The sequence below is a fragment of the Typopeltis vanoorti genome, chromosome 4 (genome assembly GCF_054136105.1).
Source record: "Typopeltis vanoorti isolate ZY-2024b chromosome 4, IOZ_Tvanoo_1.0, whole genome shotgun sequence".
Lineage (NCBI taxonomy): Eukaryota > Metazoa > Arthropoda > Arachnida > Uropygi > Thelyphonidae > Typopeltis > Typopeltis vanoorti.
In genome coordinates this window covers 158,873,665-158,899,206 of record NC_143552.1, presented here as the reverse complement: position 1 = coordinate 158,899,206, position 25,542 = coordinate 158,873,665, and the positions used below count along the sequence as shown (strand labels likewise).

The following is a 25,542-nucleotide window of genomic DNA, read 5'->3' as shown; positions in this document are numbered from 1 at the left end:
ATGGCAAGCAATAACAATTAGAGTGATTTGGGCAAAGATTAGAAAGGGAAATTGGACAATAACACATACTGTGTCTATAATTTCACAGAAGAGTATACTAAGGAAGAAATGAAGGAATTTTTCAAGACATAAAGAAAGTAGCTGACACAAAGAAAAAGAAAAAGTTTGTCTTTGTTGGAGACCTAAATAGCAGAGCAAGAAATGATTACTAGATATACAGATATGCCTAATAATAATGGTAAATATAGTCTGGATTTTTGTTCAAGACACTAGTCATTACTCACACCATGCTATAACATAAAGATCGGTTAAAATTCACATGAAGAGCAAGACACAAGAAGTAAGGAAGAAGATTTGAAATAGAAAGTGAGCACCATTTAGTTTTGAGCAGGATAAAATTGACTATCATATTGAAAAGAAAAGTATAAGAGAATGTTTCAAAAAGAATCAAAGTTGAGTAGCTTTCACAGGTGAATTACACAGAGATTATTCAAGAAAAAAAATAAAAGAATTTGAAAACATGAATCCTGAAGAAAACATTAATTGATGTTTCATCAAGACATACAGAAAGTATGGAATTGATGGAACAACATTGCATTCATCCAGAGAAGTATATGGCACTGTTACTCCTCATCTATATTATGAAGGAAATCAGCATTAAGTCTGATAATAAAGTTGGAGATGTTAATGTCAGCTCCTGTGGTGTTACCTCCTAAATAAATCCAGTACATGTCTGCAGGATTTCCTAGCTAAGTTGAATAACTGCTGTAAATAATTTGGTATGAACATTTGCAATAAAAAGAAAAAGACTATCTTTAAACTGTATCTTTAATAGAGAACATATAGAACAAGTGAAACATTTCAGCTATTTAGGTACAATTTTTAGTGAAGATGATAAATGAAATATGGAAACAGACAGCAGAATTAGCAAAGTAGGTATGTTAAGAATTCCAGTGATTAAATATATATGGAATGAGAGTCACAACACTAAACTAGCCATATACAAGATAGTGTTTGAACCTTATTTTATGAATGTGAGAGCCCTTGGTTGAAAAATAAAAAAAAATAATCAAAGACTGGAGATATATATGAGCATTCTGAGAACGATTATGGGAATGAATAGATGGCATCATTGGCAGAATCATATTAAAATGAGATATTAAGAAGGACCTTGACACTGTTATCATTCAAAAATGTGTGAGCAGACTTAATCTCAGGCAGTATAGTCACTTAAACAGAATAGACAATGAAAGGTGAAGAAAACAAGTTTTTTTTTTTTTTTTGTCAAAGGATGGTAGGAAAAAGACCCAGAGGAAGACCAAGATCTTGGTAGATTTATACAGTAAGAAGTGCCTTAGAAGACCAAAATGTAAGATTTGACAGTATTGGAATCCTGACAGGTAACAGACTAATTTGGAAGTAAGTTGTCAATAGGATGTTAGTAATGATGTAAACTTTGCAGTACTATCATAATATCCTGTAATTCCCCCTTTGATACAAAGTGGGAATTTGATGATGCTGTAATTCCAACCAGCTTACTCTGACTCTTGTGTGCAGTGCTAATATTGTGCTACTGTTTATATTCCAGTGCTTTGCTGAAGAGGTTTCTTCCTAGATTTCTTCCTAGTCATCGGATCTAGATGACTAGGAAGAAATCTCCACATAGTCTGTAAGCAATGTCTGGAACCAAACAGACTTAATTCAATACTGAATGAAGAAGGATATGTATTTGGGATTTAGTCATCCAAACAATATTCTTTTTTAACTTAAACTCGAATAAAATTGGTGGTACGACATGATGAGATGTCATGTGAACAGAAACATCACTTAATTAAACAAAATTCCTGGTTTTTTTGGTCAGAGAACCATGACAAATAATGAAAAGCCAACTACTGGAACAAACTCAACCTTGGCAGAATTGACTCATCAACATAAAAAGTATCAACAGCATATAATATAAGATATAGTAACTATAGTAATTTACTATATAAGATATAGTAACTATGATAGGTTATATTTGGGAAATAGTGGTCAGAGAAAAGAAACGGGAACTATAGTATGCAATACTAAACACAATGATAAACTTATTGTATAGTAGACAGTTTCAAATAGAATAATGTGGAGAAATTTTAAAACCAAAATTAGACATTAAAACTTATTTGTGCCTATGATCCCAATGGACCATAGGCACAAATAAGTTTCTTTATATTCACTGTTTCTTTATATCAAATGACCAGTGGGAAAAAAAAGATTTTTGTTGAAGATCTAAACATCATAGTCGGAAATGTTCTTAAGAAATGATAACATGGTATAGTGCAACTGGTGTTTTGATATATTCCTGGCCATCAAGAAAAATGTTGGAAAATTATGAGGGATAGTGACATGAGAACCCCCTTGCAATTCGCTTTTTCAAATATGGATATTGAAGGACAACATAGATTATCTGTGAGTGAATGGTATGAATTCAAAGTATTAGGTAAAGGTTTTGGGTTAAAACAGCTGCTGGAAAAATTGCTGATTCTGAAAGCATGATTTCCAGTTTTAGGAATGTTCACCAGTGCTGTGGCAACAATAACTTTGCCAATCTCATGATGTGCAAAGCTTCAGCACCAGCAAGCTCATAAAACATAAAACTGTGAACCAAGATTTTTGTTAAGAATTTAAATTGACACCTTCAATCAAAAACTTTTATCCAGTAAAATATATACAATTGGGAGTCTGGAAAGTTCTGATAAACACCTAGAACAAAAATGATATTCAAGCAACTGATATAACCACTAAAAGAGCTTACAAGAATATAAGAACATAAGTTACCTTCATAACTTTGCTACTAGTATGTTCTTTCTTGTGGTTAAATTGATTGCTTTAATATCGTTTTTGTTCTAAGTGTTTATCAGAACCTTCCAGACCCCCCCCCCACCCCATCATAGTTCTGAAACTTCTTTAGTTTTTCTTAATGTGATATACCAGAACACATAGCCAGACTTTCTGAACTGAAAAACAAATTTAAAAGATAACTATTAATACAACTATATAATAAGTTTCCTAATTTATTGATTTTGTATTAAATTATTTTATATCTGAGAAATAGTAAATTAATTTTCACTGTTGAGGTCACAATTCTGCATGTTTTTTTTTTTTTTTTTTTTTTTTTTTTTAAGATTGTTCCAGGTCTCCTTCCTCTTGAAAAATTATACAGGCTCATGAAAAAAAAAGGAGCTGGCTCATGAAAATTTTGGGCCTTTTATCTACCCCTGGCATGCATATGTTAAGTAGCATTTATAAAAAAATAGAACATTAAAAAAATGTTTTAAATTTTAAAACTGCAAATGATTCTTATACTATAAGAAATATAATGCAATTTTTAATTTATTGATTACACAGTCCAACACAATTTTTGCTAACTTTTATATGAGACTTGTTTTTTACTAATTTGGGTGCGCTGATTTCAAATATCAAACCCATTTTTCTCTATCACGTCAGGTTTTTCCTCTATGGCATTTTCTTTTTGCTAATTTGTAAGTTTTTGATAGTTTTAAGGAAGCAGTACTATTTAGAGGATCAAAAAAATCGATTTTTTAATATTATTTTCTGAAAGTATGTACTTTTAAAAATCGGTTCCTAACTTTTTATCAAGAAATTCGAAAAATTTCCGAAGATATAGCCTATTTTTCAAAGCGGTGCACAGATCAGAATCGGAGCACTCACCGCTCTCGCTTGTTAGTAAACGAATAAATGCGTAAGAACCTGCAACGACACGTACTGGCACTTTGAATGCGAGAGAGGCTGATAATTAGATACATAACTACTTAACAATATTCATTAAAAATTACAAGAATATTTATAAAAAAATAACAATTTTACTTACACATGAGTTTCAGGGAATAAATTTTTGTTTGTAGCAATTTCTGCTGCATGTTCTGTTTTGGCAATCCCTTTGAATACTCCAACAGTAGTTGGCCATCATGTGAGAATCCCATCTTCCTTGATACCGATCTTCCATAGTGTTTAAGTCTTGATGAAATCTTTTGCCTTGTTCATCGCTTACAGCACCTAAATTCTCAGGAAATCTATCAAGATGACTGTATAGGAAATGAAGCTTTATGCTCATGTTGCAACCTAGGTGCTGGAAATTTTCAAGCATTGTTTCCACTAGATATTTGTAATTGCACGCTTTTTTGTTTCCAAGAAAATTATTTGCAACCATCGTAAATGAAGTCCAGGCCTATTTCTCAATTTCGTTCATAGAGTTGATGAAATGTGGGGCTCTCGTTAAAGTTCTGATTTGCGGTCCATCAAATACACCGGCTTCAATTTTTTCATAACTAAGTCGTGGAAAGTTTTCATATGTATTGGAAACAGTCACCTTGTAAATCTAAAGCTTTAACATACTGCTTCATAAGACCTAGTTTGATGTATAGAGGTGGAAAAATGATTTTTTTCTCTGTCGATTAAAGGTTGATTTATAACATTCTGTTCTCCAACATTTAAGGATATTCTAAGAGGCCAATGATTCTGACTCCAGTGTTGGTTTCTAGCTCGACTATCCCAGAAGCATAGAAAACATGGAAACTTTGTATATCCTCTTTGAAAGCCAAGTAAAAAGTTCACCATTTTAAGATCCACACAGATGATCCAGTTATAGTCTGTATATTTTAATAACTTCAGATCCTTTTTAATGTCCTCATATGTTTCCTTTAAGTGGACTGAATAGCCAATAGGAATTGAGCCATATACATTCCCATTGTGTAGTAAGACACACTTGAGACTTCTGCTTGAACTGTCGATAAATAAACGCCACTCATTTGGATGATATTGTACAACACTCATTTCAGTTAGTAAACCCGACACATTGTTACAGTAAACAAACCCACACTCGTGTTTAAATATTGTACAAGATTACTTTCCCTGCTACGATAAAAAGTTATCTTTATATCTTGCTCCAGTAAGTTTTTTTCATTTAATCTTGAAGCTAACAATTCCGATGATTCCTTTGATAGGCCCAAATCTCTTACTAAGTCATTCAATTCCGCTTGAGTAAAACATTGCGGTCCAGAACTAGAAATTAAATTTTCATTGTCTAAATCAACATCCTGGTCTTGCTCCTCAAGAACATCTGGCATATCCCAATCATGCTCGTTCTCAAGTAAAGGAAGTCCTTTATAAATTGGCATGGCTATTTCATTGGAATGAGCAACTGGCCGAATTGCTGAGTCGAGATTTGGATGCGCAATTTTTTTCTTATTCTTCTTATTATAACCAGAAGTCTGAACTAAACAAAAATAGCAATCACCTACGTGATTTTTCGGTTCACGCCAAATCATTGGAATGCCAAAAGCTGGGTTTTGGCGTTTTCCCTTGCTCCACTGTCGGAAATTTTCTACACATGAATTACACACTTTATTTGGAGCCCATGACTTGTCCTGATCTGCAATTTTTACGTCAAAGTATGCAAAGTACACTTTCTTAACGAAATCAGTGATATTTGTCCTTTGACTGGGAACAGTAAAGCTGCCACAAATGTAGCAGAAGGAATCTACACTATTGACACAATTTCGAGTAATAGACATGATGTATTTTCTTCACTGCCAACTAACATGCAATTAACAAGACAAAAAAAACCAGAGACTTTATTGAAACTTTATAAGCGCTCATCATACTTTCACGATCGATTAACGATTGACTGATTTCGATCGTTCTTTGTCCGTTATGATGCATATAGCATTCATTTGTTTTAGGCAGTTGTCATCGTCTACTTTTCATCGCCTAAATGTATTAGGTCGGTTATCGGCCTCTCTCGCATTCAAAGCGCCAGTACGTGCCGTTGCAGGTTCTTACGCATTTATTCGTTTACTAACAAGCGAGAGCGGTGAGCGCTCCGATTCTAATCTGCGAACTGCTTTGAATAATAGGCTATATCTTCAGGAATTTTTCAAATTTCTTGATAAAAAGTTAGGAACAGATTTTTAAAAGTACATACTTTCAGAAAATAATATTAAAAAATCGATTTTTTTGATCCTCTAAATAGTACTGCTTCCTTAAAACTATCAAAAACTTACAAATTAGCAAAAAGAAAATGCCATAGAGGAAAAACCTGATGTGATAGAGAAAAATGGGTTTGATATTTGAAATCAGCACACCCAAATTAGTAAAAAATAAGTGTCAGATCATAATCAGTAGAAAAAAAAATTTTTTTTTGTTGGCCAGTGTTATCAGACTGCATGTTCCATCAGAAGGAAAGATCATATGGATAAAAGGGACTGTTATATAAGATAGGATGATTATATTGCCAGCCTAGTTGGCCAAGTGGTTAGTGTACCTGCTCTTCAGTCAGTGGGCTGTTAGTTCAAATCCCTGCCATGGGCATGGATGCTTGTGATTGTCTTTAGGTGGAAGATGAATTTCATCATCTGGTGTGACACCACCACCTCACTTACTGAAGGTCTAAAGTGGCTTGAAAAAATAAGTTCCATGTTTGATCTGTAGAGCAGGGTTTCACCAGATTATGTAAAAAAATTAATAAACAGATTAAAAAAAATTCTTTGTCTGCCATGATTACATATCCATTCTAATAACAGAGAGAAATTAGATTTTGAAGTGACTAAAAATGTGGTTATATCTTTGTTTTCATCACAAAAGCCATAAAAAAATTAAAAAAAAATAAAAAACTTGAATATCACTTGAGATGGTACAACATTTAATTAAATTTGTCATGTACTCATAGATTATGCATCAGCTATTATTGAGAGTTTTGTAGAAGAGCTTAAGTAAATTATTTTTCTTGAAGGAAATATCATGGGGATGAATTATAAAAGAGCAAGACATGGTGGGGTGTGTGATGTGCCCTCCTGCGATGAATCCATTACATTTAAAGATATTTTTAATGAGTGCATATCCCAGTCTTGCTCTTTACTGCCGTTCATTATCTAGGATTATTTAACAATTTTTAAAGAGTTTGCTTTTGTGAAGACTCACAGGAGCAAGCTATTTAAAAACCAGAGTTTACTTTACATTTATTTTCTAATGCTTTATCCTGAGATGCTATCAAGTAAATGACAGTGATACAGATATTTTTCTTCAAACTGTTCAAGATAATTTTAATGAGTATATATCCAGTACTTTACTCTTTTTTAAATACATTATACATCATCATCATCACATTCCTGATATGTATCCTCAAAGGGTGCACAGGATGTTATGGCAATACTATATGATTAAGTTTACATTATTACTAACAGAAGTTTTCCTCTGATTAGTCTGTTATGTATCAGCATTCCTAGTATTGTCAGATCTTGCATTTCAGTATTTTAGTGCACTAATAACTACATCAATCTGCCTATATCTTGGTGTTCCTCTCATTTCCCCCCCTCCATTCTGCTGTATGGTATAAAACACCTCTCCAATACCACTGTATATTAGCCCTGCACACATCCTTGAATGCTAGCAGAGTCAAATTTCTTTCTGATATTATCTTCATTTTTAATGATTCTGCCATTGATCCCATTTGTTGACCTCTTAATTTTTTTATTTATTTATCAAAACTGATATATTTTCTATCAGTTCCATGCACACACACATTCACAAGAGACAAAAGAACCTATAGCACATAATGTCATGTGTTGGGTATAGTTGAGTACTGAGAAAGAAGGAACCTATTGACATTTTTCTTGAAAAGTAGGAGATTGTAGTTGAGATGGAACTACTGAGGAAGGCTATTCCATAAACCAGAAGGCAGGTGAAAATGGTATAAAAGAGGAAGAAGAGACACAGTTTCAAGTATTTGAAATTGGACTGTAAAAAGGTGTTGGATAGCTTCTACTTGTTGCAAGTTTTTCACTTGGTTATACTATAAATACCAAGAAATTATATTCTTGGTTTAATCCTTTATCCAAGTGTAAGCAAACAAGTTTGCGCCTGAACTATTTTCAGGACTGGGGCAACTTGTATAAACGTGCAAGGTTTGTTAATCAGTAGAGGAATGGAACTTACTGTCATTAGCCTCTTTATACGAGTTGCCCCAGTCCTGAAAACAGTTCAGGTGCAAACTTGTTTGCTTACACTTGGATAAAGGATTAAACCAAGAATATAATTTCTTGGTATTTATAGCTTCTACTTACGTTTTAATAGGTCCAGTGGTAACAGAAGAATGATGGATGCTAGTTTGGTGGTCCAGCATCCATGGAAGTGCCTGTTGAAAAAACATAACACTGAAATAAATTATCTGTGAGATTGTAGTTGAAGTGGGTTATTAAGAGAGAAATCATCTATTAGCCACTCACTCTCCTCTGGACAACATCAAGGAGTTTTAGGAAGATTTTTGGTTCATTATTATTATTATCATTCCTTAATTTTTAGGAAGATTTTTGGTTCATTGTTATTATTATTATTATTCCTGATACCTCCAAGGAGTCCGAAGACTCATCGCGGGAGGACATCTACAACTGTCTCTACACCTAACCTCTACTATGAATCATCTCCATCAACGCCATCTACCTCCAACACCACCACAACCACCACCACCAAAATTATCCCAAACATGTGAACAGTATTCTTAAGGTGGGGAAGGTGTCAATCCAGGGAGAGGGATTTGCTCCTGTCTGGTAATTTTTGTATTGATGATATGGAAATGAAGAATGAGATTGTTTTTTGCAACAAAGAATGCAAGACACAATGTTTTGTTACCAGTGAATGTTATTAGGATGTATATATACTGCAAGGTTTGTTAATCAGTAAGAGGAATGGAGCTCACTGTCATCAGGAGAACTGGGGATGACATTATTGGATTACATATATGATCTTCTCAATGAGAGAAAGTCATTTATGTATAGGAGAAAGAGGGTAGATGATAGAATAGAACCCTGACACACTCCTGTATTGGTGGAGGAAGTTCAAAATGAAAAATCCATCCACTATGACAGGTATTGAAAGAGACCAGAGAGAAAGCTAGCTACCAAGTTACAGAGAGAGGAAGGCAGTTTATTAAGAATGCCTCAATACTAGATCCAATCAAATTTTCCTGAAATGTTGAAAGTAATAGTGCATATTTCTTTTAATCTTTCTATGGCATGTGTCCAGTGGTGAATAATGTAGGCTAAGTGAACAACAATGGATCTAGATTGGCAGAATGTTACAGAAACTAACTTGAAATTTCTTTGTGATTTAAATAAGCCTTTGGTCATAAATAAGAATAACCGCCATGGTAGATGTTTATAAGTGTGTGTCAAAAAAAAAAAAAACTACATTAATTTTTTTTGCTGAGAATTTCAAATCAGAATTATACTTGTATATCAAAGGTTTTATTATCTGTTTCAGATTGATTTTATTTTAATATTTTTCAGAATTATTTGAATATTTCATTGAGCATGTATCAGATTGCATGACTGAGTAAGTAAAATTTTTATTTTCTTTGTATTGAAACTTTTTTAATTAACACTGTTTTATTGTCTACAGAGTATACAATTTGGCAGTCACAAATGTATTATCTAGTACAGGAGTCATCAACCTTTTTTTGAGTGAAGAGCCATTTTTGATTTTAAAAAAAAAAAAAAATCCAAAAAGCTGCACTTCAGCTTAAGCTGCTGGTGGGTGGGGGGGAGTTTAAGAAATAAAATAGAATGAGAAGGTAAAAAAAAATTATTTTTTTAATTATTTATTGATACTGAAAAAATGTAACAAACATCCAATTAGATATGAATCAATGTGACTTTTATGCTGAACTTCTTAAGTGAGTCTCTCACCATCAGGTGATTATGCTGTAATTTTCATCTCTAAACATGCTGAGAGACTCACATTGTTCAGATGGTTTCTTGATTTATTTTTAATATAGTTAATATTCAAAAATGTTTTCTCACAAAAATATGCCAAATTAAAAATTGAAAGAAATTAAAATGCAAATATTTTCAAATTTCACTTGTTTACTAATCCCACATCACTTATTTAAAAAAATTAAGTGCTTATAGTATGAATTGTTGTATCATAAACAGTATATACATGCAGGTATTATTTTGTTTCTGTTTTAACTATTTTATACTTGCCACTGCTGTAACATTAACTTTTGACATCTTCACATGTGTGTGCCTGTTCTTAATGTGCAGACAAACTAAATAAACTAAAACTAAATGTATTCTTGTCATACACATGTAGGTTAAAAGTTAAAGGATCACAGTTGCATATTTAAAGAGCTGCAGGTGTCTACCAGATTCCTTGCTCTTGTGGATAATCTTATTTTGGACAAACAGGAAGATCTACTTTTATTTGGCTAGAAGAACACAAGTCTTGTATTCAATACCTTGAGCCTGAACAGTCTGGACTTGCAGAACATGCTATCAACACTAGATATAGAGCTCATTGGAACAAGACAAGAGTTCTTCACAAAAGTCGGTTCTTCATTTCATTTCATTTTTAGTCTTACATTAGCTACTTAGGTGGTGCCTTTTGGAATTGTCAGTTATTGTTCAATTAGCTTTTTACATGTACTGAAGATGCCTTTGATACTTAGGCAAAAATTATACTAATAAAATAATATTTTATGGGAGTTTATTCTGGTATTATAATTTATTTAAATGATTGACAGCATGGGTTTGTTAAAGTAAGATCATGTTTTAGTGATCTGCTTACTTATTGTACCAAGGTGACAAATGCATTGGACAAGGGGGGGGGGTGCATACTCAGTTGGGGTGGTTGGGTAGATTAGTGCATTTGATTGGAGATTGGCTGTCTGATAGGTATCAACAGATTGTGTATTGGGGGCAATATCCCAAGAGAGGAAAGTCACGTGTGCCCCAGGGGTCTGTTTTGGGACTATTGTTGTTTAATTTGTATGTAAATGACATTGGGAAGGACTTGAATGGTGATATATAGTTGTTTGTAGATGATGCAAAGTTGATGAGGTGTAGAACAGATATTATAGCCTTGCAAGAGGATTTGAATAGACTAGGTGAATGGATGAGTGTATGTGGATACAGTTCAATGTAGCAAAGTGTAAGGATTTGAAATTTGGGAAGTAGAGATGGAATGCAGAGTATAAGACTGGGGGAGATATCTTAGAGGAGATTGAGGAGATAAAAGATTTTGATTTTGGAGGTGATGGTGGATAGTGACCTGAAATTTCAGGGACATTTTGTTAAAATTGTGAGGACATTGCACCAGATTATGGCGTCGATGTGGAGAACACTGACATATAGAAGTAAGGATGTTGCGATTCCATTGTACTAGGCTTTGATCAGACCACATGTGGATTACTGTGCACAGATTTAGTCACCTGCTTTCATTTTAGAAATTATGGACTTTACAACCGTGTTATAATCATTCCATTATAATCAAACTAAAGAAAAAATTCACCTCAACAAAGGCACAACGAATATACCACCGCATGGAGAAAGCGCTACTCAGAGAACAGATCCAGGCTACTAGAAAGAACTTAGCCATTACTCAAAACTGGCTACAAAATGTAAAATCGGAACTTTCAGGCTACTTAAATGCAGATATCTGGATGATCCTGGAAAAGATTATGGATAACATGGCGAACCATATCCTTCAAACGAAAGAAGAAAACCTAATTTCCAAATTTCATAAACTAAAAGATCGACAAAATGAATGGCCATATTCAAATTTCTCCACAGTGGGTGATAACAACCAACCAGAAGCAAGAAACAACAGGAGCCACCAATCAGCTGCAGGTAACAGTTACATAGTTAACCTATCCAACCACTCTTTAAACAAAGATGAACTCTCGGAACTTAACAAAAGTCTAAATTTTGCCGTAGCAACCAGATCGATAAACAAACTGGAATTTATTTGTAATATTGAAAGAGACTCAAGATTCATCCCAAATAACATAGCAGACAAGATACTTTTAGAAACCGCCAACATTTTAATCATAACAAAACAATAACAAGCACCTTAACAAAACACAAATTAACAGCGGCGAAATCATTAAAATCAAATCCGAACATCGTAATAACTAGAGCCGATAAAGGAAGTGCCACCATTATTTTAAACCAAACCACTTATTTAGAAAAAATGAATCTGCTAGTCTTGGACAATAATGCATACCAACTCGTTAACTACAACCCAACCAATAGAATAAAAAAGAAAACAGAGAAACTACTTAAGTCAATTACCACATGGCCCGAAGATATGGTCAAAAAACTATTTCCACACTACGCTCGTTCCACAAGAATTTATGAGCTACTGAAAATACACAAAGAAAGCACACCACTCCTGCCGATAGTCGAAGGGATGGATAGCCTGAATTATCACTTAACCAAGAAATTAGCAGAAACACTCAAGGAGTTGGTGGGTCATTCCCCCTGCTATATCAGAAACACACAACACTTCATAAACATTATCAAAGACATTACATTAGAAAAAGATTATTAATTAGTCAGTTTTGACATCTCTGCTCTCTTTACGAATGTCCCAATCAATGACACAATCCTTCTTTTACAGAACAAATTCCCTCCAGATATCACAGTGCTCTTTGCACATGTATTACGTTCTGGCTATTTTGTATGGCAAAACACTTTCTACCTACAAAAAGAAGCCACAGCCATGGGCACGCATTATCTCCCTCCCCCCCACATTGCTAACTTTTATATGGAATATTTTGAGAGCAACATGCTTTAGATTCCTCTCCTTTAAAACCCAAAGTCTGGCTTAGATACATGTTGACTATGTTTTTGCGATCTGGTCCCATGCCGCCAGACACTAGACACATTCCTTAGCCACCTAAACAAACAACACAAACTCATTCAGTTCACATTTGAGATTGAAAAACAGAACACACTTCCGTTTCTAGATACACTTGTCACACATCTTCCTTCTGGCAATCTTTCCTTCACTGTTTACTGGAAACCGACACATACTGGCCAATATATACACATAAACTCCTACCACCACCCAACACAAAAACTAGGTGTCATTAATACTCTAAAAAACAGGGCTCTGGAGATCTGCTCTAGTGAACATGCACTGAAAGATGAATTTAAAGTTATCAGCAATACTTTTCAAAAAAATAGGTACAGCCAAAACACTATGAATAAAATTCTCTACAAGACCTCAATAAAAAACAAAGACAAGCCAGACTACGATAAAACTATAACCATTCCTTACATTAAAGGGACATCAGCTAAAATAAACAGAATACTAAAAAATACAACCTCAAAGCCACCTTTAAACCTCCTGCAAAATTAAAAAGCTTACTCAACATCCAAAGACCTACTCCCTCGCTGGTCCACTCTGCAGTATACCGTATTAATTGCACCTGTAACATACCATATATAGGGGAAACAGGACGCACAATTCCTATCAGACAAAAAGAACATAAATGACACATTAAATATAATAACTATGGTGAAACTGGCCTTTCTGATCATGCACTGAACACTTTACATAGAATTGACTGGAAAAGCACCAGTTGTTTACATCACACCAAAACATGGTACGAACGAAATTTAAGGAAGCCTATGAGATTCTTATCAACCACCCCAATCTGAACAATAATGATGTTCTAAAAATCTCAAGCATATGGAAGGCACATATTCTACCCACAGAACCTTTCTCTCTAAGAGTTAACTATAAACAGGACTGTAGGTAATCCAGAATCCTAAATCTAAAATAACAATTGTAATGCTAAAAATAGGACATCATTGTTACTGAAAGAAAACTATCTATAAGAAAGAATGTTTATTCATGTTATCATAAATAGAATTTAGCTTGATGTAATTTCTAAATAATTAATTTTTTTTTTTTTTTTTTTACTAGAGGTCATGCCAGTAGAATAACCTATGATCAAATCATTGTTTCTCTAGCTTACTGTATGTAATGTAACTCAGCTTGTCCTGTATATTTTTATATGCTCCAGATGATGATCTTAATATGAAGATCTTAAACGTTGGGAAATTAAAAGAGTTATTTATAACACGGTTGTAAAGTCCATAATTTCTACTGGTGCAACACTAAAAGAAAGGATTTAGTCACCTGGTTTTCAAAAGGATGAAGAGTTGTTGCAAAGGGTTCAGGTCTCTAGAATTTTGAGGATGAGGATAGATTGAGAGAATGAAAATTGCAGAGCCTAGTGGGTAGAAGGAAGAGGAAGGGGGGGGGAGGTGATTGAGACACATAAGTTGATAAGGTGTGGTTACCAGATTATGTGGATGAGATTTTTCATAGAATGTCTGGAGACAGGGGGAAGACAAGAAGCCATATCTGGAAGCTGTATAAGGAGGGTGTGAGCAGAGTTAGGAGTAGGTTTTTTGTGTGGAGAGTGGTGGATGATTGGAGGGGGAAGTGATTGAGACATGTAAGTCAATTATTGCTTGAATGTGTAGTGAGTGCAGAGACAGTGAATGCATTTTAGTTAAGGTACAATGAGTTATTTTATATGAGAATGGGACTTACTACAAAAATCTTGACTCCATGGAGGTCTGATTATAATAATAATAATAGTAATTGTGCATCTGTGACATGTGATGGCAACACTACTATATATCTTTAGGCTGCTGCCACACGAGAGTGTTTGCTGAGTAGTGAGATAGCGCATGTCTTTTAGTGAGCAATTCCTCTGAATATATATAAGAATTTATATATAAAATCTTGTAAGACTTTTAAGTACTAATGCTGAATGTAAATATCATTAGAAGTATTGATTCAAAGTTGTGAATAAAATTTTTTTGGATTTCGTTTGGCATCTTGAGCTAACTTCTTTTCATAATCTAATTCAGCTTTCCACTCCATGCTTATCACACTTTTTTTTTTTTAATGCAACTCACTTTAAAGTGTTATTTAAAGCTCTTTTATGTATTGTCTTATACCAAGACACTGTTTCAAGCTTCCTTCTCAGTTAATTATAGTCGCTTGTCTTATAATTCACATGTTCCCCTTCTTAGTCAGAGCTCTCACATGCATTGTCACTTTGCAAATCAAGGTTTGTGATCACTTTCATCAAGGAAGTGTAATAGTCAATTCACTTATAGACTGATTATCGGATAATGTTACCAGATACAATATTCTTGTCATACTTTCCATCACATGCTGCTTAAGGAGGTTATTCCATGGGTAATTCTATAAATAATTTTTCACTCAACTTGGATGTTTTCTTCTCACTCCAGTCTATATCCCTTTAGTTGAAATTACTCATAATAATAGTAGTCCTCTTTGTATCCATAAAATTTACTTCTCTATGCAGCTCATAACTCCTCTTCAGATGATCCTGGTCTGTATTAGCAACAAGTTGTATATTTTGTTTTATTAATCTCTATTTCACACTAAACTTCCTCCAACCCACTACTTTATGTTGGAGGTTTAATGGATTTTTTACAACACTCAAAAAGAATTAAATTAGAATTTAATGCTTCCTATATTTCGTCCTAGTCACTAGAACATCTACGGGGATTACAAAAACAATTAATGTAACATGCACACAAAAACTTACAATACTAAGCCCAACCACGTGGGTGACACTAAAGTCCTATCTAGGTGGAGCGCCCTCTAAGGGCGGTAGTAGGTGGCCTGGAATGTAAGGTGGGACCTCTGGTGATGACTGTTTCCCAAATCTTCGGAAGCTTAATACAACTGTATTTGTTAAGATTTGGTTGGTTTTTGAGAGCTGCTGCTGCTTCTAAGAAAAGTCTCTCTTTCTTGAATTTGCTGTGGTGGAGCATGATGGTTTCTTCCATGATACTCTGTGGGTGGTGTCCAAAACATGGTCAGCCAAGCCTGAATGACCATAGTTGTGCTTAACGATGTACGACTTGTGTTCCTCCAGGCGGATGGATGCTGATCTGCCTGTCTGTCCAATGTACGCAAGCTTACAGGAACAGGTACTTTGTAAACTACAGGCAGAGAGAGAGGAGGGAGCTGATCTTTCGTAGAACGGATAAGGGTAGCAAGTTTGCGGTAGGGCTTATATGCTGTGTGTAGGTATACTTTTTTAGTATCTTGGCTATTTTTTCCGAGGTGCCTCGGATGTAGGGTATGGTGATGGCATTTTTAAAATCTTGTTGACGAGAGGGACGGGGAATGGGGGAGGAATTGATTATTTTTTTGATACTGTGTTCGCTGTAGCCATTGGAGAGGAAAGTTCTGTGTATGTGGTTAAGCTCAGTAGTGAGGGCGGTTCCACTGGAACAAAGATTGTGGGCTCTCTTGGTAAGGGTTTTAATGATGCCATATTGTTGTGAGGGGTGGTGGTGGGAGAGTTTGTGAATGTATCTGCCTGTGTGTGTGTGGGTTTTCTGTATACAGTGAAGGCAAGTGTATCATTAGGCAGGCGCGTGACTAAGGTGTCTAGGAAGGGTAAACAATTGTTCTTTTCCTTTTCCATAGTAAACTGGATTCTTGGATGTAGGCTATTGAGATGACCGAGGAAGGAATCTAACGTGTCTGGGCCATGAGGCCAAATGGAGAACACATCATCTACATATCTTAGCCAGATAGAAGGTTTGAGTGGGGTTGAGTCTATGGCTCGTTTTTCGAAATCTTCCATATAGAAATTGGCAAGGGGGGGTGAGAGGGGGGAACCCATGGCAGTTCCTTCTATCTGCTTGTAGATTTTGTTATTCCAAGAGAAATACCCAGAGTTGATGGCAAAGGAAAAGAGATCTAAGATGTCAGAGGGGAAAACGTTTTCTAAGAGAGATAAAGTGTCAGTTAAGGGAATATTGGTAAATAAAGAGGAGATATCAAAGCTTACTAATATGTCTGTATTGTTCAAGGTTAACCTTGAACAATACAGACATATTAGTAAGCTTGCTACCCTTATCCGTTCTACGAAAGATCAGCTCCCTCCTCTCTCTCTGCCTGGAGTTTACAAAGTACCCTGTTCCTGTAAGCTTGCGTACTTTGGACAGACAGGCAGATCAGCATTCATCCGCCTGGAGGAACACAAGTCGTACATCGTTAAACACAACTATGGCCATTCAGGCTTGGCTGACCATGTTTTGGACACCACCCACAGAGTATCATGGAAGAAAACCACCATGCTCCACCACAGCAAATTCAAGAAAGAGAGACTTTTCTTAGAAGCAGCAGCAGCTCTCAGAAACCAACCAAATCTTAACAAATATGGTTGCATTAAGCTTCCGAAGATTTGGGAAACACTCATCACCAGAGGTCCCACCTTACATTCCAGGCCACCTACTACCGCCCTTAGAGGGCGCTCCACCTAGATAGGACTTTAGTGTCACCCACGTGGTTGGGCTTAGTATTGTAAGTTTTTGTGTGCATGTTACATTAATTGTTTTTGTAATCCCCGTAGATGTCCTAGTGACTAGGACGAAATATAGGAAGCATTAAATTCTAATTTAATTCTTTTTGAGTGTTGTAAAAAATCCATTAAACCTCCAACATAATGTCCTCACAGCACTTAAGCCTCTACACAACAACCCACTACTTGTTTTACTCCTATTACTACAGGAGATTTCCATCAGATTTAAGTCTTTTGCAATCATTCCCCCATCATCCTATCTTGTCTGTTCTCCTTGGAGACACTAAACTATCATATTCTATTCCTCCTCCTCTCTTTACCAGATCACACACATGCTAATAGTTTTGGTCCTACCACATCCACAAACCCATGCTGTCAAGAACTCTTCACCTTTATTCATAGGATTATCTCTAATGAGATATCATTTTCTCTTTTGCTCTGATAATTTTGACCATTAACTTAACACTTGAACAGTTAGCTCAGTTGGAAAGACTTTTGTTTGAATGCAGTCTAGGACATGAGGAAACTTTTATCAGAGCTTTTCAAGTAAAGATAAGTTACCTGGTCTGATACAGTGGGATGGGGGGGGGGTTCCCACCCCAAAATGTTTTTCATCCAGTTAAATAGGGGAAAATCTATCAATTTACAGACATAGCAGAGAATTCAGATAGGATTAACTGCTGTATCAGTAAGTAGGTTTCTAAGATGCTAAGTTAGTTGGCTGTGATTGGGATTTAATACTTGCTTTTATGCAATGACTGAAACATATCTATTTTGCTGACAATTTGCATTCACTCTTCCACTGAATAACAATTTCTACTGGCACCTGAATACTGTTTAACAAGTAAAGGAAGAATGATCATGGAATAATATCCTTAGGGATCTGTAAGATTGGTAGATAAGAACCTAAAATTTGGGGGAGACATTGCTCATATTGTGAAAACAGCTCAACTAATTATGGCAATGATGCAGAGGACATTTATGTCTAGAAGTAAGGAGATTATGGTTCAATTGTATAAGACCTTGATCATGTCACATATGGATTACCGAGCACAGATTTGGTCATCTGGTTTTCAAAAGCTGAAGAAATATTGAAAAAGGGTCCAGAGACAATTGTCTAATGTGGTTTCAGGTCTCAGAAATGTTGAGTATAAAAACATATTGAGGAAATGCAATTTGTAGTCTGGTGGTTAGAAGAAGGAGAGAGGGATATAATTGAAACATATAAGTTAGTAAGAGGTTATTACCAGATTAATGTGGATGAATTGGAAATAAGTTCATTGAATAGTAAGTTCATAGAATTGGAAGAGACAGCAGAGAACAAGACTATCCTAGTTAGCTGTTTAAGGAAGGTGTGAGGAAGGGGCAGTGGTATAGGAACGCTTAAGCATTGGGACAGTTGTCAAGAGTGCCAGTGTCAGATGGCAGAATGTTTTACGAATTATAGAAATTGTCACACCATGAAAGGTGTTTAGCTATGAATTTGCCAAAGATGCTAAAAGCCTCTCTACCACTGGAGAAGAGGGAGTAGATTTATTTGCATGGGGAGGGGTGATTGGAATGCATTGTTCTCAGGCAATGCAGTGAAATGCATTGCCTGAGAGTGTTGTGAGTGTAGAGACAGTGAATGATTTAAAGCATGGTATGATGAGTTTTGTGGAGGTCTGATGATGATAATGATGTTAATAATGTCATAAATATAACATCTCTTTTCTCATCTCCTGAAGGATATAATTTGCAAAAATAGATCTTATTTCCCTAAAAATAGGGATGGAAAGAATAATGGTATAGTGCAGTCTTTATTCTAAGCTTTTTTTTTACTTTTTTATTATTTTTTCCCGCTGCCAAGGTTCCAAAATCCAAGTCAGACTGTATTGTACTTTGAAGCTCACTCTCTGTTCAGACTATCTGCACTGCTGCACTTTATGAATACCTTTCAAAAATTTTAGTTTCAACATTATCTCACTATTTCTTGTTAGCTTCTTTGAAGTTAAGAAGAATTTATTTGTATTGTAATTACATATTGTAATTATTTTTTACGTCTTCCACCCACAAAAGGCAGTACATTAGTACTGCAAACAGGCTTAGGATTTTTTAATCTTTATTTATTTATTTTATTAATTTTGTTCTGTTTTTTATATAGTTCAGAAATCTAGCAACCAGATATGGAACTTTTTCAAGCCACTTCAGGCATCCACTAAGTGGAGTGATGATCTAATGCTAGGCATCGAATTTTGCTACCACTTAAAGACAATCGCAAACATCCATGCTCATGGCAGGATTTGAACTTGCATCCTGTTGGTTAGAGAGCCTTTAAATTAGGCACTCAGCAAACCCACCTTGCAGTAATATTTGAAGCTTTTGGGAAATCAAAATTTTCCACTAGCTTAACAATGAAAATATAGATTCATTGTTTAATTAAATATTTTTTAAATTCTTTTTCACTGCATATTTTCTCTCCAGGTGCATGTTAGAATAAAGGCTAGTATGGTGTATCATTTTGCAAAAAATAAATAAAATGAAATAAAATAATGAAATAAAGCCATTAATTGCACAGAAATAATTTGTTTTTTCAGCAACACAACATCTCATCTTTTTTACATAAGATTTCAGATGTAAGAAAAGAAAACAAAGGAAAACCAATAGACAAACAACAGTAAATGATTAGTACAATACTTATAGAATTATGTAGGATTCTGATGATGTTAAATTATCTCCAGACATTCATTTATTATTGTGCATGTTATGTGTTTTGCACTTACATGTTTGGCTATATCTAGGAGATATTCCAACCAATTAATACTAGGATTTATATTTAAGTGTTTAGTATCTAATGACATTTCTAAAGATTCCCAGATTCTTCTTTCTATTTTGTGATAACAACTGTGTAACAATTGGGATTCATTTCATAAAGCTTGATATCTCTCTGTTGTGACATTTTTACAAAATTCTTTTTTTTTTTTTCAAATCAATATAACATAGCATGTTTATTTTGCTAAGGTGCACTCCTGTGTTTGAATACACTGGCTTTGACCTGTGATTTTAGTGATTAAAACTATTATGAAATAGATAATGCATTTTGAAACACATACCTTGGGATGGACCTGGAGCACTTCATGTTTCTATCTTCATAAACTTGAAATTTATAAACTTGGAACTTAACTGTGGCAATATGTTATCGATAAATTGTTTAAAAGCATAAGAAACTGAATAACCATAAAAGAATAAGTCACAAAAATATTAAATACGATAACTGTAAATGATAACAATCTGAACATTAAAAATACATGGACAATGATTAAAACACCAGAAAAGGATAAATAATATGGGGAAAGTCATTTAAAAACCTCAGAAAGGATGAATGTATAAAAATGATGTTGCATAATTATGCAACATAATTTTTTATTAAAATGAATAAAAACAAATAAACTGCATAAAAAATATTGCATAATTATTGCAGAGGAATCTTTATATGTTCTTTTTCAATTGAAGATGAGTTAGCCAATCTCATATGGAGACAGCAAAAGTTTTTCTCACAGAAAACTTTATTTTTTCATCCCGTGCAGTCAAATCATCCAGAAAATCCATGCAGTTAACAGACAAAAATTCACCTGGTGAGTAGAGGATGGTGTAGTGTATAGATGACAGATTATGTAGTGTATATTGTTGGATGGCTTGGTAAGTGATGGATTATGTATTTTATGAGTGATATAAAGAGCCCTTCCTTGATGAGTTCATGGACTCCATGGAGGTATCACGTAATAATAATAATAAAGATGATGTGATAATAATGATAATTAAAGATACAGAAAGATTCATTAATTTTACAGCATTCTTATTTCCGTGTTATAGATTTTTTTCATAAGAAGCTGCTTTGTGCTTAACAATTAACAGACTAAAGTGGATGCATGCAACAGATAATAATCTTGATTTCAACTATAATAAGTAATCATACTTCAAGAGAACTGCTATCATAATCTGAAACATCTTTAATGTTAGTGGATATCTTAAATACATCAAGCAAAGTAAATTTAAAAGACAAATGCTAAATGCTATATTCTTTAAGATATAATAAAAAAAAGATGCATGGTAGAGGTCACCTCTCCTCTACAACTCAGACCACAAAAAAAAGGGTGTCAATTGGGATAACCTCTGCAATTTCTACTCCTTTCTTTGGTCTTTGGCTTATCTGACCCTAACATCTGCTGCAAACGAGTCACAGAAATTATTCTCATGAAACTTATTCATTATTCTCAACTGGCATTAAAGCCTCCATTCCCCCATTCAACTCTAAATCCTCATTCTCCATTCCAAGCCCCGATTCAACAGAAAATGTACCAAAGCAGTCAAAGAAAAAAATTCAGCTTACCTTAGATGGCTCACATCAAGAACTCGAGCTTCATACTCTGCCTATACCAAAGCATGCAACAAATGCAAAACAGTCATCAGCAGATCTAAGCTCTTATTTCATAAAAACCAACAGCAGAAAACTTTCCTCCTGTCCAAATGGAAGCTGTGCCTTCTGGTCCTTGCTAAAGCTGACACGACTTATATTCATTTGCACCTATATCTCTCTCCTCATTCTGATGACACAGCTGTTACTTCACTGAAAGATAAAGCTAACCTCCTAATATCACTCTTTTCCTCAAACTCCTGTAACAATGGCAAAAGGAAATTGCCTCCTATTTTATTGAAATATGAGCATTGTATTGCCTCCTGTTGTTTTTTAACAAAAAGACATCAGAAAACTACTAAATAACTTATACACTAAAAAGTATTCTGGTCCTGATGGCATCTCTCCAATTGTCCTGAAGCATTGTGCTCCAGAGCTGACATGCCATCACCTCTGTTCTCTTCAAAATAATGGAGAAAGACATCAATAGACAACTCTTCCACTACTTGAGAGGCCCATCAATTAATCAGCAACTACCAATATGGATTCTGCCATTCAATATCCACAGCTGACATCGTAGCTTACATCACCCACCACTGGACATAATGCCATGGAAAGGTTCAGAGAAACATGTGTTGTTGCTGTTAACATTTCCAAAGCATTGGACTGTGTGTGGCATCGAGACCTGCTAAACAAATTGCCATCCTTTGGTCTCCCTACCATCCCTCGGTAATTGTGTAACCAGCTTTCTCACTGCTCATTCTCTGTGAATTATGGTAGATGGCTCCCTCTCTTTGAGCTTCACCACCAATGCAAGAGTGCCTCAAGGCTCTGTCCTATCTGCTACTCTCTTTCTCCCATAAATGACATACTCTCAGTCACCACTAATCCTTTCCACAACTTTGCAGATGATAGTACTCTCCATTTGTCCTACTCATTTTACAAACTATGCGGTATGCAGACATCCCAAGCACCAAGATCGTCTACATCTAATGACTTAAACATTGATCTGCATGTTATACTTCAATGGGGCAAGGACAATCTTGTCATGTTCAGCACCAAAACACAGTCGGGCCTTTTCTCTCACAAAAGAGATCTCAGTTCACCTACCCTCAGTAATACACAAACCACCAGACAAGATTAGATCTCTCTGTTTGATTCCAGTCTCCCCTAACATAAACACATCATATCAGTAGCCTTCAGCATCCAAAAAACTAGGTATTCTCTTTTGTTCAGGAAGATATTTTACATCCAGTCAGCTCTTAGCTATATACAAATTCCAAAGCTGCCCATGCTTAGAATACTGCTCACATATTTGTGGTGGTGGTGTACCTAAAACTTCCCTTAAAATCCTTGACGCTGTCCAGAGGTGAACAATTAGGCTCATTGATGATTCCCCCTTTCGAGATTTACTTCAGCATCTATCTCACAGACACAGTATTTTAAAATTGTGTCTATTCTACAGGTACTTTCATTGTTACTGCTCCAGTGAATTGGCAACTGTTATTCTTCCACTTTCTATTGCACTTGTTAATACAAGAGTAGGAGCTGCCCTTCATCCCTTTACTGTGCAGCTGCAAACACATCAAACCTTCTTTTCCTCTTCCTCTTTTATTCTGCCCACCTCTGTCCTCTGGAACAATTTTCCTCATGAAGTATTCCCTAATAACTATAACTTTCAACTTTAAAAAAAAAAAAAAAATTCAATCAACTTCTATCTCAGTCCTGATCTGCAACCCCCCCCCCCCCCGACACACACACAGCACTGTTGTGCTTATAGGTCTCTTGAGCTCTCATGTATGGGATCAAAAAAAAAACATGTGCTAGTTGTGCATCTCACACCCAGAAAATTCACGAAGAAATAATTTTTGAGCATTTATTTTAAATAAATGGTCATGAGTTGTTACAAATATCAAGACATTCATGTTGTGTGTGACTGTAAATTAGATAAGGCGATCATTGCCATCAAAACATACCTTGACTAGGCATATATTGCTGGTACATTTGCATTGACTGAAATTTGCATTTGAATTAAAGGTGTGCAGGCCTTCAACAGCACAGGTAGCTTAGTTCTACTTGGTATTATCTGCAGCCAAGAAGGGAGATGGTTTAGTCTTTCCTTGTGGCTTTCTTTTAGATTACTGTATATATATATTTTTTTTAACTGACATTTATTTTTATCCTCAACAACTTCAAACAGTGTTGAATAGATTTTGTGTACACCTGTTTTAAACCAAAAATAATGTTAAAAATGTTATGATCATGTTAAAAATTGTTAAAGATGGTAAAAGAAATGAAATGTCCACCTCTTCCAAATTGATATAGGTTTATATCTTGGAAACAAGGGATTGAAATGATGTATAAATACAATGGTTTTTTCTTAATAAAGTAAGTTTTTTATACAAATTTAATGATTTTTAATAATGATGCTTTACCACAGCATACCCACTGGATTACCCACCATATGCTTCTTTCTTCATTGTCTGTTTAAAGTACTCTCTCTCTCTCTCTCTCTGTGCCTGTTTTGCAGGACAAAGATTTGAACCACCTTCCCAACCAAAGGACGTCATGGTTACTAAGCTACAGAGCCTCTCATTGAGTTTTTATGTTTATTTTTGTATGAAATTTTAATATTTATTTTTGTATGAAATTTTAATATTTATTTTTGTATGAAATTTTAATATTTATTTTTGTATGAAATCATACCTACAAACTGCTGGAATTTTCTGATACCATACACAGAACAAGGAATTCCATTCCTGTTCAGGAGATCACATATAGTAAAGCTTGAAATAATCTATGTTATTTCAAGCTTCTGATAGGCAAGGTGTTAGAAATTAACTTCTTACCGTTGAAAAAGCAAAGGATTTACTCACTAGGTTACAAAGATTTCTATTGTGTTATATTTTTACTTGCTATGTATTTGTTGTCTTCATTTCAATTTAATTTTCTCTAACTCTGTTTTAATTTTACTTTAGTTTATTGTCATTAGTATCATTAACTTTCAGGTATGAAGCACAGAGTGAAAAGAATTTAGTAAAGAAGGTAGTATAAAGTATTAGCACTATTTTATTTCTTATTGGGTTTTCTCCTTTGAATGCCAATATTTTTGTTTTTTCTTTAGATATTATTATATTCTTTTGGATATCATTTAATGATTTTAATGATCTTTCTAAATCATCTAATGCCAGCAAAGGTTGGTCGATTGGTAAAGCCTCTGCTACTAATGGCTCAGCGAAAAGTTAAGCAAGTTTGAGCGGGGTTAGTAGTTGGAAGGGAACAATTGTTCGATGCTGTTGGCACACTCTCCCTCGATGAGTCTTTGGACTCCTTGGAAGTGTCACATAATAATAATAATAATAATAATAATAATAATGTAGCTAATACTATTTGATCATTTGCAAATAGTAGTGTATCTATCTTTATTTGTGGGGTTATTTGTATACCAAATGGATTATACTGTTTCCAGATTGTTATAATTTTTATATATATATATTGAAAAGCAGAGGTGAGAGAGTATATCCTTGTTGTACTCCTCTTGATATATCTTTCCATTCTGAGATGTGTTCTAATTTAACTGCTATTTTATTCTGCATATATTTCTTGAATGGATTGTAAAAGTTGGTTTGGTATATTTAAATTGGTTAATATTTTAAGCAATTTTTGTCTATTAATTTTGTCAAAGGCTTTTTCATAACCAATAAAGGCTACGTGTGCTTCTTTTTGAAATTCTCTTCTCTTTTCTATTAATAATTTTAGAGTAAAAATTGGATCTATGCAGGATCGGCCTTTTTGGAAACCATTTAGTTCTTCTAGTAGTTTGTCTTCTACAATACTGCTTATCTTCTCTTTTAAATCATCTTAATTTTACCATAATGAAATGCATGCATCATTTTATTTAGAGCTCAAGTGTACAGTGAAGTATTCAACTAATCATGACATA

The 25,542-nt window shown here is 34.6% G+C and overlaps 1 protein-coding gene across 4 annotated transcripts in view; it reads left to right on the top strand.

The window, feature by feature from the left end:
• LOC150107791 (tectonic-like complex member MKS1) overlaps window positions 1-25,542 on the top strand; it is a 289,973-nt gene that overhangs the window by 86,445 nt on the left and 177,986 nt on the right. For all 4 annotated transcript variants that reach the window (XM_090391544.1, XM_090391542.1, XM_090391543.1 and 1 more), the window contains 2 exons: window positions 9,339-9,384; window positions 24,608-24,644. In XM_090391544.1, the coding sequence (XP_090247670.1) occupies window positions 9,339-9,384; window positions 24,608-24,644 (83 nt within the window). The remainder of the gene's footprint in view (window positions 1-9,338; window positions 9,385-24,607; window positions 24,645-25,542) is intronic.